Below are 23874 nucleotides of genomic sequence, written 5' to 3' on the forward strand. Positions count from 1 at the left end.
AAAATCAATGTACAGTATGAATGTATTATCTATTTGGATGTTAGTACAGCAAAACGCAAACAATACAGTTGTTCTTTGGTTGTTAAAATGAACATTATATAAACAATTCTTGTCATTCCTGACTATTATGTGTTGTTGCTGAGGCCTGACATTTTAAATTATGCGACCTTGTTCTTTGAATTTTTTTAAATGCCTAGCAGGTTGACAGGAGAATCTGATGACTTATTGCGCACGCAAATGAAAGAATTAAGGTAATGAACAACTGTATTGAAAATAACTAAGATTAATAGATCCTAATATACACTCACCTAAAGGATTATTAGGAACACCAAACTAATACTGTGTTTGACCCCCTTTGGCCTTCAGAACTGCCTTAATTCTACGTGGCATAATTCAACAAGGTGCTGAAAGCATTCTTTAGAAACGTTGGCCCATATTGATAGTATAGCATCTTGCAGTTGATGGAGATTTGTGGGATGCACGAAGCTCCCGTTCCACCACATCCCAAAGATGCTCTATTGGGTTGAGATCTGGTGACTGTGGGGGCCATTTTAGTACAGTGAACTCATTGTCATGTTCAAGAAACCAATTTGAAATGATTCGAGCTTTGTGACATGGTGCATTATCCTGCTGGAAGTAGCCATCAGAGGATGGGTACATGGTGGTCATAAAGGGATGGACATGGTCAGAAACAATGCTCAGGTAGGCCGTGGCATTTAAACGATGCCCAAATGACACAAAGGGGCCAAAAGTGTGCCAAGAAAACATCCCCCACACCATTACACCACCACCATAATTGCGTTAATGAGAAATTGAACAGGTGTTCCTAATAATCCTTTAGGTGAGTGTATATGTCCACTTTTGCAGTTGTTCCCTCAAAAATAATGATGAAAGCTGGTTGGTTCATTACTAGTAAATGACAAAAAAATTAAAAAAAAGAATAACAAAAACATTTAGTTATAATTTTGTGCACTTTATTTAAAATGTATATTTGTTTGTCAATTTGTATCAAGAATCTGAACTTTTAAATGAGGACTGAACACTTCTTACCAGTCTTAAGATTCCGAAGCAGCTTTACAGTTGAAAAACACTGAAATTTAAAACACAGCACATTGCAGGGTGTTTATACAACAAGCAAGATCATTCAAGTAAAAAATATATAATAATATATAATAAATGCAGTCTCAAGGTGAGCAAGCCAGCTAACAATGCCCATTGGTGAGGAACGCAAACTCCAATCATAAATAAATGGAGAAATTAAAAACTCGGGAGAAACCAGTCTCAGCCGGGAGGGCCAGATCACAGCTGCACTTAGATACTTTGATTCAAAGTTACAGAGTAGATGTTTATGAAGAATAGGGAAAGTTTATTAGTTGTGATTTAGGAAGTTTCATTTGTTGAAACTGTATGTTACAGTATGGCTTATTAAAGTTATGTTTATTTAAACAAATTAAAATGCTAAATGTCATTTGTATAAAATGCGAGTGAAAACATTGGAGAGGAAGGATCATGGATTAAAGTGTAGAATCAAAAACAGCATTGTGAAGAATATTATTGTGGTGACAAGATTGCCATCATGGTTGCAACGAGAGATACAGCTCAAACACAACCTTATGGGGATAACAGTCTCATTCATAGATTTTAGTACGATTTGCTTTTATGCCAGTGATGGTTAGATTTAGGGGTTGGGTTAGAGAAGGAAGTTAGTATTGCCACTCTCACCTGTGTTCTTACAGTAAGCACAGCAAATTCCCCAATCTTGTAAGGAAGTCAACAAATGTGAGCATGTTTTTTAACCCCGTTGATATGCATTCTCAACATGTCTATGAATTAATGGAAATTTAGCTGAAACTACTGCTTGTTAGATGACGGCACCAGCAAGGCACCTTTTGTGAGAATTCAGCCTAAACTAATTTTGCTTTCCATCAGTGCGTGACAGATGTTTGCTTCATACTGTCATCAAACCTATATGCAGGCAGCAGTTTCTGGTTAAAACTTAAAGCACATATCACACTAGTATGTACTGTATGTCAATCATAAATAATAAAAAAACACAGAAGTCAAGCCTTGCCACCTGCCAAGTTTTCAAAGACTAATTCATTTGTGCTTTACCATGCTTCTTTAACCAAATCCGATGACCAATGACTGATAACTGAATGGTTTATACGTCAAACTTGTGAGATGAGATTATTCCAAGTAATGTGTTTGATGCGACCTATCCCTTTCATCTTTAAAAAGGTGAAACCCAAGCGGCCGGAAGTAGATGTATTATTCATAGACCGGGAATTTGCACTTCTTTTTCTGTTACTTTTCCAATTAAACCTTTTCGAAATAAGGGAAAAAATGAGGTAAATAATAAAATAAATCATTTAGAATCTTACCTTTCACGGTTATTTGTTCCTGTAAGTGCACGTCCACATTATTTTAGGGTCTTCACAAATTGCAGTACCTTACAGATGTGTCAGACAGATTTGTCTAGTAGGTTTGACTGACAGAAAAATAAAAGCTTTGTTCATGAAATTATCACCTTAACATGAAGGTGTCTTATAGACATTCATTATAACATTCTGTTCTTAAAACCTTAAGACAAAATAATGCATCTACAAAAAAAAATTCGGTTAATATTTAAATGTTTATCATTATAAACTAGCTAAACATTTATGCAGCTTTTAATTTTAACACAATAACCAAATTTGTCTTTGCCTAACATGACCAGAGAGAGGTCTGTCAATAATAATATCTCCAAATATTTTGCGGCAGACTTCTCAAATTTGAGTCATGGACAAGTCATGGTCAGTATTGCCGTCTTAGACGGTGTTAGAATAAATAAAAATAATGTTGACTAATATGCTTAAAATAACATCACTGACATGTAATACATCTCATAAGCACGGCCCTACTAGCTGTGCCAGATCTGGAATCAGAGGGAAGAGGAAGAAAATAATTCAGTTCAAGGAAACATTTTTCTTTTCTGAAAAATTTGTAAGTCCGCCTTGATTACATTTTAGGACATGAACCATGACAGGACAAGTGAATGATTTCATTTATTAAAGCATTGCTAGGCTTTTCATATTTGTGTGCCAGTGTTATGTTTATTTATTTGGTTTACCAGCAATACCCCTTTATAATACCCCTACACAATTAAAAAAGGGATTCAGCTTTGAAGTTTTACGTTGTATTGTCATTCCACCCATTCACCGAAATGCACAACAAAAAGGACAATTTGCTAGTTTACAGTGAACGATAACAGATCAAAGTGGAGATAAATGTACAATTTAAATAGAGTAGTCTATCAGTCCCAAACAAAAGTTTTTTCATGAAAATGACAGTTCATTACTGGCCGTCAAATGAATTGATTTAAACATCTTGCGCGTCCTTGTCACAACAAGGTATGACCATCTTAGTGTAGCGTCTCTTATAAAGTGAACGATAATAAATAAATTGTACATAGGAATAATGATGATATTAATATGTAAAGTGTAAAATCAATGTACAGTATGAATGTATAACCCATTTGGATGTTAGTACAGCAAAATCCAAACAATACAGTTGTTCTATGGTTGTTAAAATGAACATTATATAAACAATTCTTGTCATTCCTGACTGTTGTGTGTTGTTGCTGAGGCCTGACATTTGAACTCATGCAACCTTGTTCTTTGAATTTTTTTACGATGCCTAGCAGGTTGACAGGAGAATCTGATGACTTATTGCGCACGCAAATGAAAGAATTAAGGTAATGAACAACTGTATTGACAATAACTAAAATTAATAAATCCTAATATATATGCCCACTTTTAAAATTGTCCGTAGGGTGTGAGTGCGTGAGTGAATGAGTGAGTGTGTGTGCCCTGCGATGGGTTGGCACTCCATCCAGGGTGTATCCTGCCTTGATGCCCGATGACTCCTGAGATAGGCGCAGGCTCGCCGTGACCCGAGGTAGTTCGGATAAGCGGTAGAAAATGGATGGATATATGCCCACTTTTGCAGTTCAGAAGTTTGTTCTAATAAATGACAAAAAATCTGAAAAAGAAGAATACCAGAAACATTTACAAATCATTTTGTGCACTTTATTTAAAATGTATATTTGTTTGTCTATTTGTATTTGTTTTACACTTATTTTTTGTAAGAAAAATAAGTGTTAATGGAGAAGTTGTTTTGGTTTTATATTATTGTTTCTGAACAAAAAACAGTTTTTAAATGTTGTTCTCCAATAATAATTTTGTGGGAATTTTATGTCTATAAATTAAGTTCATTGCAGCGATAAGAATGTAGCTTTTATTTGGCTTAAAAGTGTTTAAAATCTGTACGGGGTTGGAACACAGTCGTGGCCAAAAGTATAGCGGTGACATAAATGTTTTGCAAAGTTTTTGCTTATGCTGTTTATAGACTTTATGCAGAGTGATCGGATGCATTTTTAATAATGATCTCCCCAGATGTCAACCCCATATAGAGAACCTTTGGTCAATCCTCAAAAAGCAAGTGCAAGCAGAACCGCATAAATTGTGATCAAATCCGAGCACTAATAAGGCAAGAAAGGCTCGCCATCAGTCAGGATTTGGCCCAGAGATAACATCCAGCATGCCAGAGCGAATTAAAGAGGTTGTGAAAAACAAGGCTCAACACTGAAAATATTGATTCTTTGTATATATAATGTTTATGCCAATAAATGCTTTTATAACTTAAAATATGCTTATCCAGTTTTTCCAGTAGCTATACAATAGAAACATGTGGAAAAACTATCTACAAATGCATAAGCAGCAAACTTTGCACAACAAAAGATGAAGATGTTCAAATACATGCTTCTAAAAGTCAAAAGTATCATATCGATATCGGTCCTACTGGCCCTGTATTTATTTGGAGTCGGATTAATATCCAATTTCGCAATATCGCCCTTCCCTAGTCAATAGACCAGTTGCTGGTCATAGCAGTGATGTCGGTATTATGCCAAAGTACATTATCAGTACAATGAAAATTAAGAAATGCCCCTGCTGTATATATAAAGGTATGTTTAGCATCGATTTTGTTTTACACTTTTAGTCACTTTCCTAGTTACAATTTTACATGTCAAGCATATAAAAGCACTAATTTTAAATCTTGATAAATGTATCATCAGCTTTCACATTGATTTCACTTTATAATTCAAAGTAACATCACAAGCATAAATCCCTCTATAGATGTTTTAACAGCAAGGAATATTTTTGAGTATTTTAAAAAAAAAAAATGCCATTTATAGGCTACAAATGCTGTCCGTCACTTCTGTGCAAGACTGAGTTCAAATAAAAGGCTCGTTCTCTAAAGAATCCCTTCATGGTTGTGAAGTGCTTTATTCAGAGGTAAACAATGATGTGTTGAGGAGGGGGGAATGGAGTGAAAACAGTGGATGGGAAACATTATATTGCTCCAACTTCACATTAACAAAGTGGATTGAAAGTGACCTATTTGTCAGGTATGGTGACCCAAACCCGAAATGTGACCTCTGCGTTTAACCCATCCAGAGAGTTGTAAACACACGTGAGTCCAATTCTCTAACCACTAGACAACGACTGCATTTAAAACAAAAGAACTGCGCAGATGTCTGCAGATGTCATAACAAATAGCACTAAATACACACACCTTATCCTCTTTTGAAGTCCACTGCGCACATCGAGGCCGTGGATTGAAGAACGAGTTTAAAAAGTCAGAGTAAAAGACGGGGCTGAGCCGAAGCCTGCCGCTGAAGTGCGTGAGCCCTTAGAATCGCCCTAATCCCCCGGCGCCCCTGGGTCGAGGTGACTCCTTGTCCGGGGGCGCGGGAATGCAAAACATTTGTTTGGCGAGTCATGTGAATATGTGCATCATGTCAAATTCGAAAAGGATTGTATTGTCGAAAGAGCTTATGATAAAAGAGACGCTTGTGTTTGATAGATATCCGTTTAGGCTCATGTGTAATCAGAGTTAAGTGGAGGGGTCATTCACATTTCGCGTCTTCTGCAAATGTAGACAAGCGCGCTCAAATAGGGCGACACGGTCGAGATGCGGTGAGGGGCTCCCTTTTTCTAGGACCTTCGGCGCCCCATCGAGATGAAAACATTTCAACTTTTCAGAATGCCGCACGCGAACCGCGGGTCATGTGACAAGAACCAGCCCACCAATATTGACAAGCTCAATAAGGATGGAGACACAGATGATCACAGCATAAATAAATCTAGTAGCAGAGTTATTGCAAGGTATTTTCAGTGCATATAAACCATATAACATTTGTTTACCTCCTCGTCTCAACGACTAGAGTGGCTCATAGTTGCTTAGCAAGGACAGACGGTAGGAGAGCTCAAACTCCTAGGCGCATATGGAAAAAATGATAAAGCAGTGCGCCTCGCGTTTTACGCGCGCCCCTAGTCGGGTGTTTTGTGAACGCGACCGTCTATTTTATCATAAACCCTTTCGACGCGCCTGCATCAGGCACGTATTTTTATGCGTGATGCACATGGGTTCACATGACGTGCCGAATACATATGTGACCCTCAACAACAAATCCAGTCTTATGTTTCAATTTTTCGAAATTTAGATTTATACACATTCTGAAAGCTGAATAAATAAGCGTTCCATGGATGTATGGTTTGTATGGACATAACCATATTTGATCGAGATACAACTATTAAACTCGGGACCTAAAGGTGAGCATATGTCACTCTGGAATCTGAGGGTGCAAAAAAATAGAATATTGAGAAAATTCTATGAATATGCTAATCGGAGGCGCTCAGGGCCCTGTAGTCAGAGCAAGCAGTTGCCTAGGTCCTCAGGCTGTCTCCAACTCTGGTGAACATAATGTCAAACTAATGCAACAGTGTCACGAAAGCGTATACGCAGCAGTCTACTTGAGTATTAACTGCACAAACCAGCGGTCCTCACATGCAGAGCGAGTCGCGCGACGCATGTCCCCGCAAATCTCCTTTAAAGTCTTTCCCGTTGTTTGTCACCATAGATTATAATTTTTACGCCATTTAAAACGCATGACCATTTAAACTTTCTAATGATGTCTCACTTGAAGTGCGCGCACAGACGCCAGTTCTCATACAATGCAAGCTAGGCTACAAGCAAATTCACTATCGCGTATTTTTGGCGCATCTTATAGCCAACTACTGTGAAATACAATGTTATGTCAAAAAAACATTAAATATATTCTATATCAATAGCCTACATCTCGCTTCACGTGGAGTAATTATCACACTGTCTAACAGCCCTTCCCAAAGTCCGGACTGAGGGAATTCGCTCCGCACAGTACACGCACAGGCACCCGACTCGCACAAACCGGTGTATGGGACCGATCACGCAAAAAGCATTTTTTGCTGTTAGACGCGACTCTTTTTAACTGTTTTCAGTTGACAGAGAGCGTTTTGCGCGCTGCTGATGCGCACCAGGCGTCTTTATTAGTGTTTACCGACTTCTTCAGGTAAAGCGCATTTAGATAAAATGTTGCCGGTACATCCCCGCGAGCGCGTGGTTTTGCTTTGCCGAACAAAACCGCGCATCCAAAACTCTGTTACTGTTTCAGACTGCCTGGGCATATGAAAATGGATGTCGTTTGTCCGTAAATATTTGCATAGTTTGTTGCCCAGACGGACATTTATGCTGCACAATTCACCAAAAGTTACATTGAAGTTCTATTTCATAAGCAGAAAATATGTAAATGAGATCGGCTTTTTGCATTTTGTTGTATAAAAATGCAGCACTTTACGCAAGTACGACTAGATGACGCCATGATGATTAGCATATGAAGAGTTGATTTGCAAAAAATAACTTGTACACAATATGTTCAAAAAAATGTTTTTATCGTGCATTCAAATTAATATCAATGAAACTGCAGTTGGGTTATTTTGATTAGGTGATTATATAAAATACAGCTAACCAACACAATAAAAAACATGATTAAAAATGAAACCGAGTTATCTATAAACTCTTCATATAGAGTTTGTTTGTTTTTTCAACGTTGTTTTGAATGTTTATTAAAAGCAAATTTTGTAATATTTTTGTCCCGGACCTTTGACGTTGACAAGAATTCAGATTCGGAACTTTAAATATAAACTTTGAGAACCCCTTGACAACCGTCGGCATTACATTATCCCACAATGCTAATGAAACAACAAAATACAACATCAGTTTTGTATCCTTATTTGTACTGTGATTATTTAATAATACAATAAAGAATAATGTTAATTTCTACAGGATACAGCGTTTTTATTAAAATGCCACTGGAATGTTAAATAGACCCACTGTACCTCATAGTAAAATCAAATCGTGAAATAAGATTTAGTTAATAGTCTGTCATTCTTTCTTTTGAAGTGGAACATACCTAAAGTATAAACACTTGTCCCTAAAGAGAATAAACACTTTTCTACAGCTGACTGTTTTTAAGAAATTAAAATTGTGTTTTTTCCATTTTAAATATATATGAGTTTATATTCTACACATATCCAAAAGACCGGACAAGTAATGGAAAATGAAAGTGTTCCTGAATTTTTTTTAAATCATTAACTTGTTAATTTTTTGCAGTGTATTAAAATACTTTATTTATTCTTAAAGGTGGAGGGGATGGGGGTGATGTGATGGGCCTCCAAAATAAATTTCGCTTAGGGCCTCCAAATGTTTAGAACCGGCCCCGGAGGAGCCGTGGCAGCCCAACGCTAAGAACCCGGTTTGTTTTAACACTTTTAATGGGCTTACCAGTGTAATGACGTTGTATGCGATTTTGATGTGTATACGATCCAAACACAAAAATAAGGGTATGATATATTTAAGGTAGGAAACTTACAATATAACTTTATGGAACATGATCTTTAATGTTTGGCATACAAGACAAATCGATCATTTTGACCATTATATTGTTTGGTTGGCTTTTGCCACAAATATTCTCGTGATAATTTACCCAAGATTTACCAGCGTCACATATTTTGACATGACGAGCCCCACACATGACGGGCTAAATACATGTTTTGAAGACCTTCGCATTCTTGTGCCCCTGGGAGAGGAGTGACTGCCCGCCACAACAGATATATAGATGCATCCGCCTTCTTATTGAAGGCATGTCTCCCCGCACGTTCTAAGATGACTACATATCAACCAACAATGACAGTATGACAGCTTATAATTGCACTGTGTAATTTTTTTGTTTGTTTAGTTTTCCCACAAACGCAAAATGTAATGATTACCTTCATGATTAAAGAGGAGAGAAATCCTGACCTTGAACCAGCTTTCTTCATGTGACTTTATTTGTTGCTGGCATGCGTGCACTTGACAAGCGACCTGCCTCTTCAATTCAAAGTGACTGGTCAAAATAAATTCACCAACTCTTCTTGAACATCTTAAGTCAACTTTATTTTTTATCGCTTCTTTCATTTGAATTGTAGCTGTACAAGTATGTTAAAAACACATGTTAATATATATATATATATATATGGATTTTATTTTCCTTACTTAATTTTTCATATTTTTAAAAAAATAAAGAAAGTAAGGAAAATAAAATGCATATTTGCACATATACACACGTATACAACTAACCTACATAGGCATTGTTTATTAGTTACACAACACATGGTTTTATTGCACAATTTACAAAAGATGAACTACATGGCTTTAGAACTCATGTTCAGTTGAATTTGACTCTGCCCATTTCTCAAAACTTCCTCAGCACATGTTCATGCTGACGTAAATCAAACCACAAAACGATGTATAATTACTAGTGTGACACATGTCATCAAATTTCCATTTACAACAACAATAATAATAGCACCGAATGGGTGTAAATCTTTCTAGCATAACATCTGTAAGCTAAAAAGAACTTGAAGTTACAGTGAAAACTTCTAGTATGTTTGTGTACGATTCAAATGAAACAAATGAATAAATGATTCAAACGAATAAACACACTCGTGTTTTTTAGACACCACGTTAAATGTGAGCCGAAGATGAGTCAGGCACACCGAATAAAACACGCCGTGTCATCGCTAATTCAGCTTTAATAGTATTACTGTACAATTAGTAGACTTAGTAGAAAAAATATGTTCAGTTATTTGTAAGACTGATAAATAAATAAAAGGAAATAAAAGGAAATGAAAGCTATTTTAACAATTTTTATTAAGAAGATCTGGTTTGAGTTGGTTTCATTTCGAAAATATTTTACCCTTTAGGGGCTGAGACTATGGGCAGGCATCTATCACGTGATTAAGAACTACAGATGCTCGTGCTCGAGTATATACAATCAGTCTAGTCTGCTGATGTTCAAGGGAACGTTGGCATCACCATGGAAAAGCATGACACTAACGAATCCAGGTAATTAACAAAAACTCTCCTGCTTTAAAACTGTTATAGCCTGAACGATACTTTTGTCTTGTTTGGTAACATTAATACATTTCAAAACAGAGGGCTACAATTATTTAAAACTGTTGATAAGTATGATCATAAACATTTGAATATATCGCAAGTTTGGTTCCAAAATGACATAACCACGTAAAAAAAAGTAAAAAAGTATTTTTTATTATGATATGTATTATATTTTTTAATATATTATTATTGCTTAAATCAAAACAAAGCAACTGCAGTTTGATTGATAATAATTGCAATGAACAATAAACAAACATGATTATTGAACATCTTTTAAAACGGAGATCTCATTTTGGAACCAACCACTTTATTTGTACAGTAATCTTATATACGTTATATTTGCAAATCCATTTTTTTCTTTTTATCCTATATCTATATCTTCTATTTTTTTCGAATAATTTTCATTATTTCCCTATTTGCATCCTGTTACTTATATTTGATGTAATAGTTGACCACCCGTGCTTGGAGGGGGGTTAACCCCTGTTTTTTTAGAACTTGAAGTGATCGTGAATACTATTTAAAAATAACAGATTACACATCATCATCACAAATACTATTTTCTTATACAAACAATTGACGAAAATGTATATACAAATATCGTTCTTGTTCATGTTATTTCTGAGCATCATACACGTTCTGTCAAGTTAAAACAAAAAGAGCAAACGCTGCTTGTAATATACTTATAACGTTAGCTAAAGTTGATACAAACGTCAGTGCGCGTTATTTATGTTGTTCCAGGTGCCTTGTGTTGTAGTTTGTGTTGTTCCCTATCTTATATTGTACAGTTTAGTAAAAAAAGAAACCGCGGGTTCGCCAGTTGATACGATCGTTAAGAAAAGTTAGAAAAAGTTCTACATTTTACAATTATATTTGACAAGTTGTAGGCACTCACTTCTAAAGCGCGTCCCAGCACGACGGGAAACTTTGTCCGATAGGGAAACTGTTTCCCGTGCAGTCCGTTCCTCCCCACATTTTACCTGGCCTCTCGCACCATCCTCCCTACTGTCTCTCTCTCTCGGCTGTTATCCGTTATCATATTTTTTCTTTTAGACATGTTTTGCTGATTTAGTCGTTTTACTGTGTGTAGGTCTACTGCATATATGTCTGAGGTTTCTAAACATAACAAATTTGCACATTATTCAGAGTCAGATTTCTCAAGTTTTAAAAGTGCAAAAGAAAGAAACAAAATGTACTGTTGAGTCAGCAATAGTTAAATCACTTTTGTTCTCTCAAATTAATTTGACAATCTTTTCGCGCTTTATTTATATTTTTATTTAGCAAACAACAACCATGGGACACGTGCAGAAAAGTCCCAGTCATTCAAGTTGAGCAGAAGCCAAAACCAGCTGCGAGGTGTTTGAAATGGTTCACCTGTATCATTGTTGCCATACTTGTATTTGCTCTTGCACTGCTAAGTAAAGTAAGCTCCTTTATTTAATCTGACCTAATTTATTTTATGAAGTATACGATTTTAATTTTCTGATGTTTTGATGTTTTTTGTTTTAATAGACATCATTTCTGCTTTTGATAACTTTTGGGAACAAAAATTCCACATTTGTAGAGCACAATGTGACAGCTCTTCTAGGAACTGGCTTTGTTTTGGTTGCACCAAATGTTTTACTTCTGATCAAAAGTATGTGGAAAATCCTGTTCAAGAGTACAGGCATACCTCCTAAAAAGGTTTTGTTGGTAAGCACATATGTTACGTTTGATCCTGTTGTTCATTAAAACTTTTACAGACTTAAAATTAATGGACGTCATAATTTTTTCTATACCCTAATTTTATCAATGAGAGTGTTTTCATGTCCTGTTTTTTTCTAGGTACTTGGTATCGAGTTCCTGGTAGCATTAGGAGCTGCAGTCCTTACAATCGTAGCCATGCCACATTTTGACATTGTCAGTAATGTGACGATTCTGAACAGTGTGAGTATCCTGTCTGCCGTGTTCCAAGTGGTCGCTCAGTTCTTTGATGGAGATAGGAAACGCTATATAACAATACCTGTGTGCTCCATTGTCCTCATCATCCTGGGTTACATCCTCTTTGCAATCAGTTATCTGATAATTGAAGAAAGTACACCTGAGGTAAAAATATCAGTCGGACTTGCCATCGTGGGAACCATCTTTGTTTCTCTGAACTGGTGGGAGAACTTTAGCTCACTCTTTAGGATCAAGCTTCTAGGGGACATTTCTCGAGACATTGAGAAGTCCCGTAACGTGGTCGACATCTTCTCCAGTCTGATCAGAATTCTGGTTACTGCGGCTGTGCTTGGAGCTTATGTCCCTTTGTCAGGCCAGGACTGGAAGTCATCACTGTTTTTGTTCCAAACACCCACAGTTGGTTTGCTGGTGGCTGTCCAGATTCTGTCCTCTGTCATGTGCCACTGGTTTGTGGTTGTGGCCTGCAAGATGCATTTTCTGCGCCGCAGCTTTGTCATGCCCATGTACCTGCTGTCATTCGTCGTATTGATTGTGTTTTTGGTTCCAGTTCAATTTATGCCCTTGCAGTCTAAACCGAATTCCACCTATTGTGAGAATATTCAGCAGAATTCTAATGACCACTGGGTGAACATGATGATAAAGGACGTTGTAAGAACTGTGTGTACAAGAGACATTGTGGTGAACATGAAGAAAGAAGGACTGGTGTTTATGGGCATCTCATCTCTGAGCTTGTGGCTTGGACTCATTCTCAGTACAATTTATGTCTGTTACCTGAAGATCCAACGAATTGAAAGGACCAAAGATTTGTTTGTGCGGCGCATGTATGAAGGAGCTTTTCTGGAACAGTCCATGTTGCTGAACACCCGTTTTGAGGTCAAAAAGAAAAACAAAGAGAAATCGTAAGTGTTCTTCCTTTCTATACCAAAAAAAAATGTTTATTTACAACTTACTAAATTATTGTTTTCGTCCTCAGACTACAGGAAACCATCAGGGTGTTTCTGTGTGGAACAATGTGGCATGAGAACTATGATGAAATGATGAGTATAATCATTTCTATATTCAGGTAAACACAAAGTTTGAGTTCAGTCAACTTTTTCAGATGCACATAAATTCAGCTACATAATAATATTATTTGCCTTGCTACTAGGCTAGACAAATACAAACCAAAGGCTGAAAAGAAAAGCGATGTGGAGTTTGAGTTCCACATACATTTTGATGATGCTTTTAAGGATGTCAACCATGGACGTCACATCAATGAATATGCTGAAACCCTTACGGACGTAATAAAAGAAGTTTACACGTAAGAACTGGACTACAGTCGAATGTGTTTACTGGGAGTGTGAACAAAACATAACCTCAAATTGTTGTTTCTATGCATCCATTAGCATTTTCAGAGATTTTGAGCCGTGTATGTTTAAGAAAAAGGAGCCCCTCCCTGAACAGAAGATCACAAATACTCCATATGGCGGTCGGCTGGAATACACTCTACCGAAAGGCAACGTGTTGACCGTTCACCTAAAAGACAAGAAAAAAATCCGTCACAAAAAAAGATGGTCTCAGGTACTATTTATTGCTGCGAAAACAGATATGGACAATATGTTTTCTATTATAAAAAAATAATTTCATCAATCTTATTTATTGACAGATCATGTATCTTTACTACATTCTTGGGTGGAGACTAAACGGAAAATACTACAAAATGTTTGAGGAAGGTGCTGAAAAGAAACTCCTAGATAATTCTTTCAAGGTTAGTCGACTTATATGATTATTAACATCACTATGCAATCATTTTCATCTTGCTCCTGGAGACTCTCAGGAGTAGGACATGACGCTCCTATCGGCCAGTATTGATCATGTTTGACTGTGTTTTTCAGAAAGAGAAAGAGAACACATACATTCTGGCTGTGGACGGTGATACTGACTTTCAGCCGTCTGCAGTGATGCTATTGATTGACAGGCTTAAACTCTACCCGGAGGTGGGGGCTGCCTGTGGCAGGATTCACCCTACAGGTCCAGGTGGGATAAAATAAACAAAACATGGTCTTATAATTTCATGTTCAGACACATTTTATATCCACTGAGTTACTGTTTATCTGTAGAAATAGAACTGTATAAATCAATTTAGAAAAATGTTCATATCTCTAATAAAGGTCCCATGGTGTGGTACCAGAAGTTTGAATACGCGGTAGGCCACTGGCTGCAAAAGTCTGCCGAGCACGTGCTTGGTTGTGTCCTGTGCAGTCCCGGATGTTTCAGTCTTTTCAGAGGCTCCGCGCTCATGGACGACAACGTTATGAAGACATACTCAACCAAAGCCACTGAGGCCAGTCACTTTGTCCAGTATGATCAAGGTAACCTAGCTGCAGCGAACCACTGACAAAAGTTTTGATCCGATTCCTTAAACAAATTCACCTCTAACTCATTCTGTGTTGTTATGTCAGGTGAGGACCGCTGGTTGTGCACTTTACTGCTGCAGCAGGGATGGAGGGTGGAGTACTGTGCGGCCTCTGATGCCTACACGAACGCTCCGCAGGATTTTAAAGAATTCTACAACCAGCGCAGACGCTGGGGACCTTCAACCTTGGCCAACACCATCGACCTATTGGGTTCGGGAAGTCTGACTGCCGAGAAAAACAGCTCCATTTCCAAACTGTTCATCTTGTACCAGGTTTTTAGCACAGGAGCGTCCATCTTGGGCCCTGCTACCGTCTGTCTGATGATATCTGGTGAGTTGAGGATATTTGTGGATTTATCTTCGTTACTAAAATGCTTATTAAAAGAAAATACTTTCAGTAAACAACAATATTTGTATACCTTGTTTTAGTGTGCTTCGTAGTGTTTTGTGAGAACGATATTCACTATTATTGAACACTTTTTTTTTTATCTTACAGGAAGTTTTATGTTCATCTTCGGAACACCTGGAAATTGGGCTCTTGTATTGGCTGTAGTGCCCCCTGCTGTCTACATGTTACTGTGTTTCAAACTAAAACCTGACACACAGATTACTATAGCAGCAGTCATGAGCGTTATCTACGCATTTCTCATGGCAGGAACGATTCTCTCGATCATAGGTAACTGTGATAGATAGCCTATCTTAAACTTTCAGGTAAAGAAACAGGCTTTTTTGAATGAAATCTTTTTCTACTGTTAACCCTCACAGGTGATTTGATTAGGAATAACACTTTCATTACCCCGAGTGGCCTGTTTCTCATCGGCATGGTGCTGTTGTATCTCATCACGGCTGCTCTGCACCCTCAGGAGTTCTCACTGATCATCTATGGACTTTTATACTTCCTCTGCATTCCTAGTGGCTATCTGCTGTTAGCCATTTATTCCATGGTCAACCTGAACATTGTCACTTGGGGTACACGTGAGAGCAGTGGGCAGAGTAAGACGTCAGCTGTCAAAGCCATTAAGAAGCAGTTCATGCAGGCCTCATGTTGCAAATGTCCATGCTTGACATCTTATGACGTTATGAAGGAAGACGCAGCAGCTGAAGCCATAACAATGACTGAAATGCCACAAGTTGAAGTTCCTGTAGGCATAGAAAGGTAAAAACATCAACATTGGTCATACTATTTCATGACACTTTCTGTCTTTTGTGTTGTTAATAACGGTTAAATAAATATTTGGGTTATTTCATTAAAGATTTATATTAATATACTTGGACTGATAGTAAAATTGTTATTCTTACTCTCAAGTTCAGCGGAGAACTCACAAGTTTCATATCAAAGTAAGTACTGCGTGCCGTCCATACTCATATTTTTTATTTAAAAGGAATGAGTAGTAAACTCTTATGTTTAATTTCGCTAGGTTGGATTGCCCGTCTGCAGGAGAAACCTTACAGTTTTCCACTGTCTGAGACTACACTCACAATGGTAAGAATAATCCTTGAAAACATGTTTTTAATGTTCTTCCTGGTGATGGATTGTAATAGCTGGGATTTGTCTTCTTGTGATAGGAAGAAACTGAGTTCTGGACAGAGCTGCAGGCAAGATATCTAGAGCCACTTAAAGAAAATAAAGAACAACAGGAAAAAGTTGCGGATGATCTAATAGAACTTAGAAATAAGGTAAGCGTGTGCAAACATGACTTTGAGTGGTTTTAAATGTGTTTTTTAGAAATGAAAGAAAGCTAATGAAAACTGTCAAAAATGTGGCAACAAGATCCTTCCTTCTTTTTCCATACAGGTGACATTTGCATATTTCTTCTGCAATGCAATTTGGTTAGTTGCAACTTTTGTCCTTCAAGCTATTGGTGACACAGTGTCCATAAAGATCCCAAAGATTTATCCTAATGGGACTCAGTCTACGACAGAAATGTTTTCGCTTGATCCCATTGCACTGATGTTTCTACTGGGCTTTGCTGCATTGCTAATACTGCAGTTTTTTGCAATGATATACCACAGGTAACAAAACATGCCACAAAATGTGTCAATCATATTTTAGAGTATTTATAAACAAGCCTATTATATTATGATAAATAATTAAACAGTTCAGTTGAATTACATCTTGGTAAATATTGTCAATGACTAGTTAGATAAGCTATTGTCATGTTTTGTTTCAGAATCTATACATTGATCCATTTCGTGGCGTATGTGGGTACAGACACCAAAGCTTACAAGAAACGCACCAAAGCTAATAAAAAATTTCAGGTCAGTTATTGGATCATTTTCTGAAGTTTGTTTGTTAGTAATCCACTTTGAAAATAAACATATGTAAATCTGAATAGGCTTCACGCGTCTCAAGTGAGTCAAGTGTACCACAGAACCGAGATGACCTTGATGACCTTGATGACCATGATGACCATGATGAATATGATGATCAAGATTACCAAGATTACCAAGCTGAGAACATCTATGATTAATGCCATCTCACATCGAGTCTATAAATGTGTTTCCTCAAGTACCTTCCATTTTTTACAATTACAAGAGCTCAATTTTGCACAGTGAGTTTAAAATACATATGAAGTTATTAGAAATATGACATGAATACCCTTGCCATGTTTTATTTATTGAATGTATTATTGTAAACATTTATTTTATCATATACATATTTTTTTAATGTTTATATTATGTATTATTCTATTTATTATTCTGTTTACTCTATAGTACTGTTTTGTTTTGTATGTATTGCTATGCCTTGCTTTGCTATTTAAATGTTTTGACCATGTTGAAGACACAATGATTGATACCTCATCTAGATTGATCTGACAGTATGATGTGACGCTGTTAAATCAGTAAACAATTACATAAATCCAGTTCAGTTTCTTGTTCAATCCAACATTCATACAATTCAAATGGGTAACTCAACGTTTTGACATAAGGAATAAAGGATAGCAAAATAGAATTAGGAGAGTGTATTTTAGAAGTATATTTTAGAAAATAATTTGTACAACTACAGTTAATTATGAAGGCCAATTTGATAATGTGAAAGGAACATTGTGATTGTGTTTGGTATGGTATGGTATGGTATTTGGAAATATCGTATACAAATGCAATTTATTTCTTCTTGCCATATTAGACAAACTCAGATTAATGTCTAGGAACTACAATTTGTCAATAACAACATAAAAGCATCAAACAGTCATAACCTGCCTATTAATTATAGGCTACAGGAAATTGTAACTAAGGTTTGTAGAATACAGTTAAATCGGTTAGCAAAAAGTGATATAAAATGCTTAACAGATCAGTGGATCAATGTAACTGTTTCTGAAATCTACTTTCAAAATGTAATCCTGAGATAAATAATAAGATTATGAATATTAAATTATAGTTTTTGAGATACACCCTTCAGGTTTTTATTTATAATTAAATAGTGAAATAAGGAGTTTATGGAATATGTTTTTTTAACAATATTTTTTTTTTATTGTAATATAAAAATGCCAAAGGTTGGCTTTCTAAACATTAATTTCAATCTTTGACATGGTAATCAGTCAGTATTTAAGATATAAAGAATGTTCGGAAACACTTTCCTTGAAACAGGTATGTACATTGCATTATAAAGAGATATTAAAGGGTAAAATGCATTATAATTCTTCGTAACGTGTGTTGTAATGCATTATATGTAGTTGTAAAGAAGTATAACCAATTTAAAATGTGTAGTGTAACAATGAATTGCTATGTGTTATAATGTATTAACTGTAATAACAATTATTTATAAGACATTACAATGCATTAAAAGGTGTATTTCAATGCTTTAAAACTACTTTTATAATGCATGATTCATAAAGGAGAGTGTTACCGAATGTTCTTTACATTATGTTAAATTATATATATAGAAAACAGTAGAACACAAAAAATGGATTTGAGCTGGGTCCTCACAGGCAGGGTCATAAATTCTACAATATATGAACTCAGATTCAAAGCTCATCCATCTGCAAAGTATTTTTATTTGATGTTATTACTGAAAGACATCACTATGCTTATTAAAGGTTATCCAAGCATTATAAATTTGGTTGACATACATGTAATCAATTACACTGAATAAGTACCTGACACAAATACAATAATGAATATTAAGAGATATATTTTACTGATATATAAAAACACACAACATTAGCAAGAGGAATGCAAACATTGACACTTTTAGTACAAAAAACAAATGGTTAAAACACGCACATTAATTATTTAGCGCTACAGCTGGCTCAGGGTCTCAAGAGAAATTTCGGTCTAATGATTCACTATCAGGGTAGACTAGAAAACCAGAGAAGGTTGTGAAGCGTCCCTGGTTGCTGTAAACGGCATAGCCCTCCTCCTGTTGACTGTACAGCCAGACGGTTTCTCCTCTCCTCAGCGCCAACAGTAGACTCTGACTTTGCATCTCTCTCCTCCGAGACGTGTCCTCATCGAACACCATGGCCTTCACTTCTCCTCTTCCTGTCATCAGTTTCACCGACACTGCCCGGCGAGGGTGCTTCCCCACAGTAAATGCGAAGTAATACGCACCTGGAAAGTGGCAGGTGAAACGTCCTGATGTTTTGTTAAAATGGCCACCTATGTTCACGTACTCCACGTCAAATGTAAGAGCTTCTCTCTCCCGACGTCCTTTGCTTTTCCCCAGTGCAGACGATGTCCTCGCGACAGAAAATGCAGAGCGTGGTTCCTCATGGGCTCCTCTTCCTCCCCAGGTATATTGAGGGTCTCCAGGGGGAGGACAACCTGGAAGATGGAGCCCTGGAGGAGACAGGTGGTTACTGAGGTACCCAAGAGAGGAGGTGGATTCTGGGTAGACCAGATAACCGCTAAACGTGATGTACTGTCCGACGTTGCTGTAGATGGCGTAGTTGGGGCTCTCCTGAAGCAGCAGGTAAACCGTGTCCATGGGCTTCAGACTGATCATGACACTTTGACTGTGCACTTTTCGGCCCTGGTTCCGGAATCCGTCGAACGCCATGGCCTGCACCTCCAAACCGTTCTTCACCAACATGACCGACAGCATTTTTTCTGGAAACTTTCCAACCGTAAATGAGAAGTAGTATGCGCCCGGAAAGCGGCAACGGAATCGACCTGTATCTGGGTTGAAGTCATCACCAATGTTGACAAGGAGGCGGTCAAAGGTCACGGTTTGCTGAATGCCACCCAGTGCACTGCTGCTACGTGTGGCAGAGAAGGCAGAGCGTGGGCTTGTTATCATCGGACCAATGTGAAGCGGAGTGACACAGCCCAGATAAATTAGAAGAGCCAGGACAGACTCAGTTCTGCATGGTCTCCATACAATCACACCCGCTGTAGAAATAAAACAAATATGTTATTCTATCTTGTGTTTAGTGCCATGCATCAATGTCCTTATTTCTAATTTAACAAATGTATTACGGTTGCTACCTTCGATCATCATATTATCACTCTATTTTTAATCACACACAGTTTACTTCAAAGTTATGTGTATTGAACTGTGGGAAGTTAGGTTTAGCACTGTCAGAACAGATTCTGTCTTTCATATCAGGTGTTTAGTGGAAGCATGAGTCCCTCTAATTCAGCTGGCATTGTGTGTTTACAGTGTGCACTGGAAAAAGGCAATAGATTAGACATTGGTTCGTCTGCTCCTATGTGCTGGAACAAAGGCATATGTCAAAGGTGCAGATCCATGGGAGAGTTTATGGACATGTAAAGACCCCATCAGTTAGTCAGGCGAAGAGCTCAACGAGGACTATGATACATAGAGACATAAAAAAAGGGTCAATAAGTTAAGGGTCATTGGTCATTTTTCTTGTCTTTTAACCTCCAATTGACGATATTAATTTTAATTGTCATGTAATTATTCTTTTAGCTTTTGTATAGTGGTTAAGTGATTTAATTTTGTATGTTTTTTATTTCTTAATGTATCAATGTGTAGTGTAATGTATTACATTTCCTATTTGTATTATTGTTATACACAAAATGACATTTTGTCAAAATAACCTGATACTATTGTATTATTACCACATGCCTTAAATACTTATATACATATATACATACATACATACATACATACACACATATATATATATATATATATATATATATATATTCAGTCTGTTTATTTAAGCTTCCATCCCCATTTCTGTGTTTAGCATAGAACTCATAAAGAAAAATGTTGAAATAAATAGTAAAACTAAACATCACATTCAGCAATGGTTTTATGCAAACTATCTATCTACAGTATATTCATTCAAACAATATGTGCATTTAAATAATAATTATAAAGAGTTATGATACAAAAAATACATGCAAACATAAATTAAGTCAATATTTTAAACGTTATCCCTTTACCACAACATCTGATGTGTGATTAAAATAAATAAGTAATGTCTTCCAGCACAAAACATACCTGGTCTATGTATCTGGAGATTTTTCATATTTGTGATGTTGAGCTCTTTCTGTCCACTTAAGCTTTTGAAAGGCTTGTTTTAACCTCTGAGAAGCTGTTATAATGTTATTTCTGTGTGGCATCTACTCTCACCAAAAGAAAGTGCCCCATATTCAAATGAAAGAGGTATTAGGGGAGGGGAGAGAGAGAGAGAGATTTCCATACAGAGAGACAGAGAGACAGAGAGAGAGAGAGAGAGAGAGAGAGAAGGAGAGAGAGAGAGAGAGAGAGAGAGAGAGAGATTTCCACAGTTTGCGATTTGATTTCCCATTTAGTACCAAACTGAGAACTTCACATAAAACAGTTTATGAATGTATGACTTTTTTGGCTGTGTAGTTTGCAATGAAGCCTTCAATGACAACAAAACTACATGTACCATATCGTATCGTTTCCGCGTGCGTCTGGAGGTCAGGCCGCACTGACGCAAGGCGCCGGAAGGCGTGCGTGCACTGCGTCTCCGCCGTCACTGCAAACGAAGTGTGAGACACCGAGAGTCAAAGCTAAAAACCGCATTCGAGTCAAGATGGCAGGGTTGCCCCGCAGGATTATTAAGGTAAACGTGAAGTGAGACACATTGCACACGATTAGTATCTGTTTTTAAATTACATTAGCACGCAGTCCTTACATATCATTGAAATGATCGGGCAAAGAAAGACGACAGCTGGCTAAGCCTTGTGCACTATTTGTTAGCCACTTCCGTTTCGGTACTTTCGCTCGGATCCCGAATATGGGTGGGTTAAAAATACATCCACTGTTCGGCTTAAGATGGCGGAGGGCCTATTACTTAATAATTGCCGTTTAAGACCCTAAATCGAAGTGACAAAAGCGCATCGTCCTGAAACACTAACAAAAGTTAAATGGCTACAGTGGCACGAGCGCTCGCGGTCATTCATTGAGCCCGAGCTGTTTTGTGCGAGCTTGCGAGCTAACCCTGCCAGATACCGCTAGCTAACTACCCACCAGCCGTGAAACATAATGCAAAAATGAAATCATTTGGCCAACACAATGTACTTTTCACCGATTCATATACCGGCTATGAGACACGCATTTTCAACGCGTCAAACGATGATACGGACACGATTTTGAACCAAATAAATCGTGTCACTCGCTTCCTGTATGCTAGGGAAGACGTTTGCGGTTCTGCTGCTAAACGAGCTATTGACTGCAGGCCCCAAATAGCAGAAATGTCAAATACTGTCAACCAGTGAACACATATGCGAAAGAACACGCCCGCTTCACGTTACTATTCATTTCTCAATGACATTTTAGTATATTAGCCAGATTTATGAAGAAAAAACGAGACGCATCTTCTTTCGTGAACGCATATCTTTCAGGATATGATGAAACAATACGTAAAGACGTTAAGTCTCTAAGCTCGTTTTTTAGAAGCTACAATTATTTATGTGGTCGTAGCAGAACTGCCAGTGTGGACAAAAGAACTACATCTGAACTTACATATGTTGTCCACTTCTGTAAAAAACAAATGCTAAACAAAACATTCCCAGACAGACTATCAAAACATTTAATCCTATGCCGTTGAACAATTTGAATCAATGTATCAGTCCCTCTCTTCTGTGGTTCAGAGTACAATATTCGTTTAATTGCAACTGCAAACACAAACACACAAAACAGACATTGGGGGGGTTTGAGGTATTGGGTTTGAGTGTGAATTGTGGTGGGGCTGGGAACGCGTTTTTGATCCCTGGTCCCTCAAAAGAGTCCATGCAGCCTGTCTCTCTTCTCCTTTCTTTGCATGTTTTTCTCTGTGGGTTATCTGAAACATGTGAGGAATGTATTTCTGAGTACAATATGTAGGCTAAGATGACAGTACTGCAGTTAAAAAACAGTAGAGGCTTTGATGTGTCCAATTGTGGTGAATTCTTTGGGAAAGCAATAGATAGGCGTGTGTCAAACGATTAATCCTGATTTACTGTGTCCGGAATAAAACATTTGTGTTTATATAATATTTCTGTGTACTGTGCACAGTAACATACACATATATGTAATGTATATTTAGGAAATATTTATTTAAATGACCAATAATTGAAAGTATATATAAACGTTTATTAACTTATGTTTTATTTTTTTTAATATATGCATGCATGTATGTGTATGTGTTTATAAATACAACATTAACATGGACAGTACACAGACATATATTAACCTATGTAAACACAAACTTTTATTCTACATGCAATGAATCATGAATGGTCTTTTTACAGCCTTACCTGTCATGATGACATGTGGCTTATGATTAATTCTCTGCTGAATAATTGTGATTAATAGTTGTCTGTTAGAGCTCGAAAATTATTATGACTTATTATCATACCATTTTTGTGTGCTTCGTTAAATAACTGTAACATATTGTGTCACAATATAATTTTAAATTGAAAACACCAAATTCCCGTTTGTCTTTCTAATCGTGCGCAGTAATTGGGGATATCTGAAGTCATTTCTGTTTGCTCATATAACTGCAAACGGGCGATTATTTAATTATCGTGACAGCCTAAGCCACAATATAAGCTACAAAAAATATTTTGTTGTTGTGCATAACAGGTATTATAGACTTAAATAAATCCTGTTTCATCAATATCAAAAGTATATGAAAATGGCTGTTTATCTGTTTATTTGGTTCACGTTCATACTTGCATGTTAAAGGAATACTACTGGGTTTTTAGGATCTATTGACAGAAATGCAATATAACATACAAAACTATTTCTTCAGAGGTGTATAAAG

The 23874-nt window shown here is 37.0% G+C and overlaps 2 protein-coding genes across 4 annotated transcripts; one reads left to right on the top strand and one right to left on the bottom strand.

Annotated features, from left to right (window-relative positions):
- The first annotated feature begins 9656 nt into the window (after positions 1-9656).
- On the top strand, positions 9657-17837 carry LOC130435414 (chitin synthase chs-2-like). The gene is made up of 19 exons (XM_056766026.1): positions 9657-10302; positions 11632-11773; positions 11863-12042; positions 12175-13190; positions 13265-13354; positions 13439-13591; positions 13677-13851; positions 13937-14038; positions 14166-14307; positions 14442-14642; positions 14733-15017; positions 15183-15362; positions 15452-15842; positions 15993-16024; positions 16105-16169; positions 16253-16363; positions 16482-16699; positions 16858-16945; positions 17023-17837. Exons 1-19 carry the CDS (start codon positions 10274-10276, stop codon positions 17155-17157), a joined length of 3735 nt encoding a protein of 1244 aa, XP_056622004.1. The 5' UTR covers positions 9657-10273; the 3' UTR covers positions 17158-17837.
- Positions 17838-18616: 779 nt separating this feature from the next.
- c1qtnf13 (C1q and TNF related 13) lies at positions 18617-23778 on the bottom strand. 3 transcript variants are annotated; one of them, XM_056766230.1, is made up of 3 exons: positions 21763-23778; positions 21514-21603; positions 18617-20017 (listed from the first exon to the last, which is right to left on the bottom strand). In XM_056766230.1, exons 1-3 carry the CDS (start codon positions 21767-21769, stop codon positions 18945-18947), a joined length of 1170 nt encoding a protein of 389 aa, XP_056622208.1. In that variant the 5' UTR covers positions 21770-23778; the 3' UTR covers positions 18617-18944. The 3 variants fall into 3 exon arrangements, with proteins under 3 accessions (XP_056622208.1, XP_056622211.1, XP_056622210.1); XM_056766233.1 differs by lacking the exon at positions 21514-21603 and having other exon boundaries at positions 22593-23778; XM_056766232.1 differs by lacking the exons at positions 21514-21603; positions 21763-23778 and adding an exon at positions 21099-21265.
- Between the last annotated feature and the right edge of the window lie 96 nt (positions 23779-23874).

This window comes from Triplophysa dalaica, chromosome 14 (assembly GCF_015846415.1).
Source record: "Triplophysa dalaica isolate WHDGS20190420 chromosome 14, ASM1584641v1, whole genome shotgun sequence".
NCBI classification, from domain to species: Eukaryota; Metazoa; Chordata; class Actinopteri; order Cypriniformes; family Nemacheilidae; genus Triplophysa; species Triplophysa dalaica.

Excerpts from the sequence above, each read along its gene's own strand:
- LOC130435414 (XM_056766026.1), top strand. The coding sequence starts at position 10,274 with ATGGAAAAGCATGACACTAACGAATCCAG. Across the intron at positions 10,303-11,631 it reads CATGACACTAACGAATCCAG|CAAACAACAACCATGGGACA; the intron begins GTAATTAACAAA and ends ATTTTTATTTAG. Across the intron at positions 15,843-15,992 it reads GTTCCTGTAGGCATAGAAAG|TTCAGCGGAGAACTCACAAG; the intron begins GTAAAAACATCA and ends CTTACTCTCAAG.
- c1qtnf13 (XM_056766230.1), bottom strand. Across the intron at positions 20,018-21,513 it reads CGCGGAAACGATACGATATG|CGGGTGTGATTGTATGGAGA; the intron begins GTACATGTAGTT and ends TTATTTCTACAG.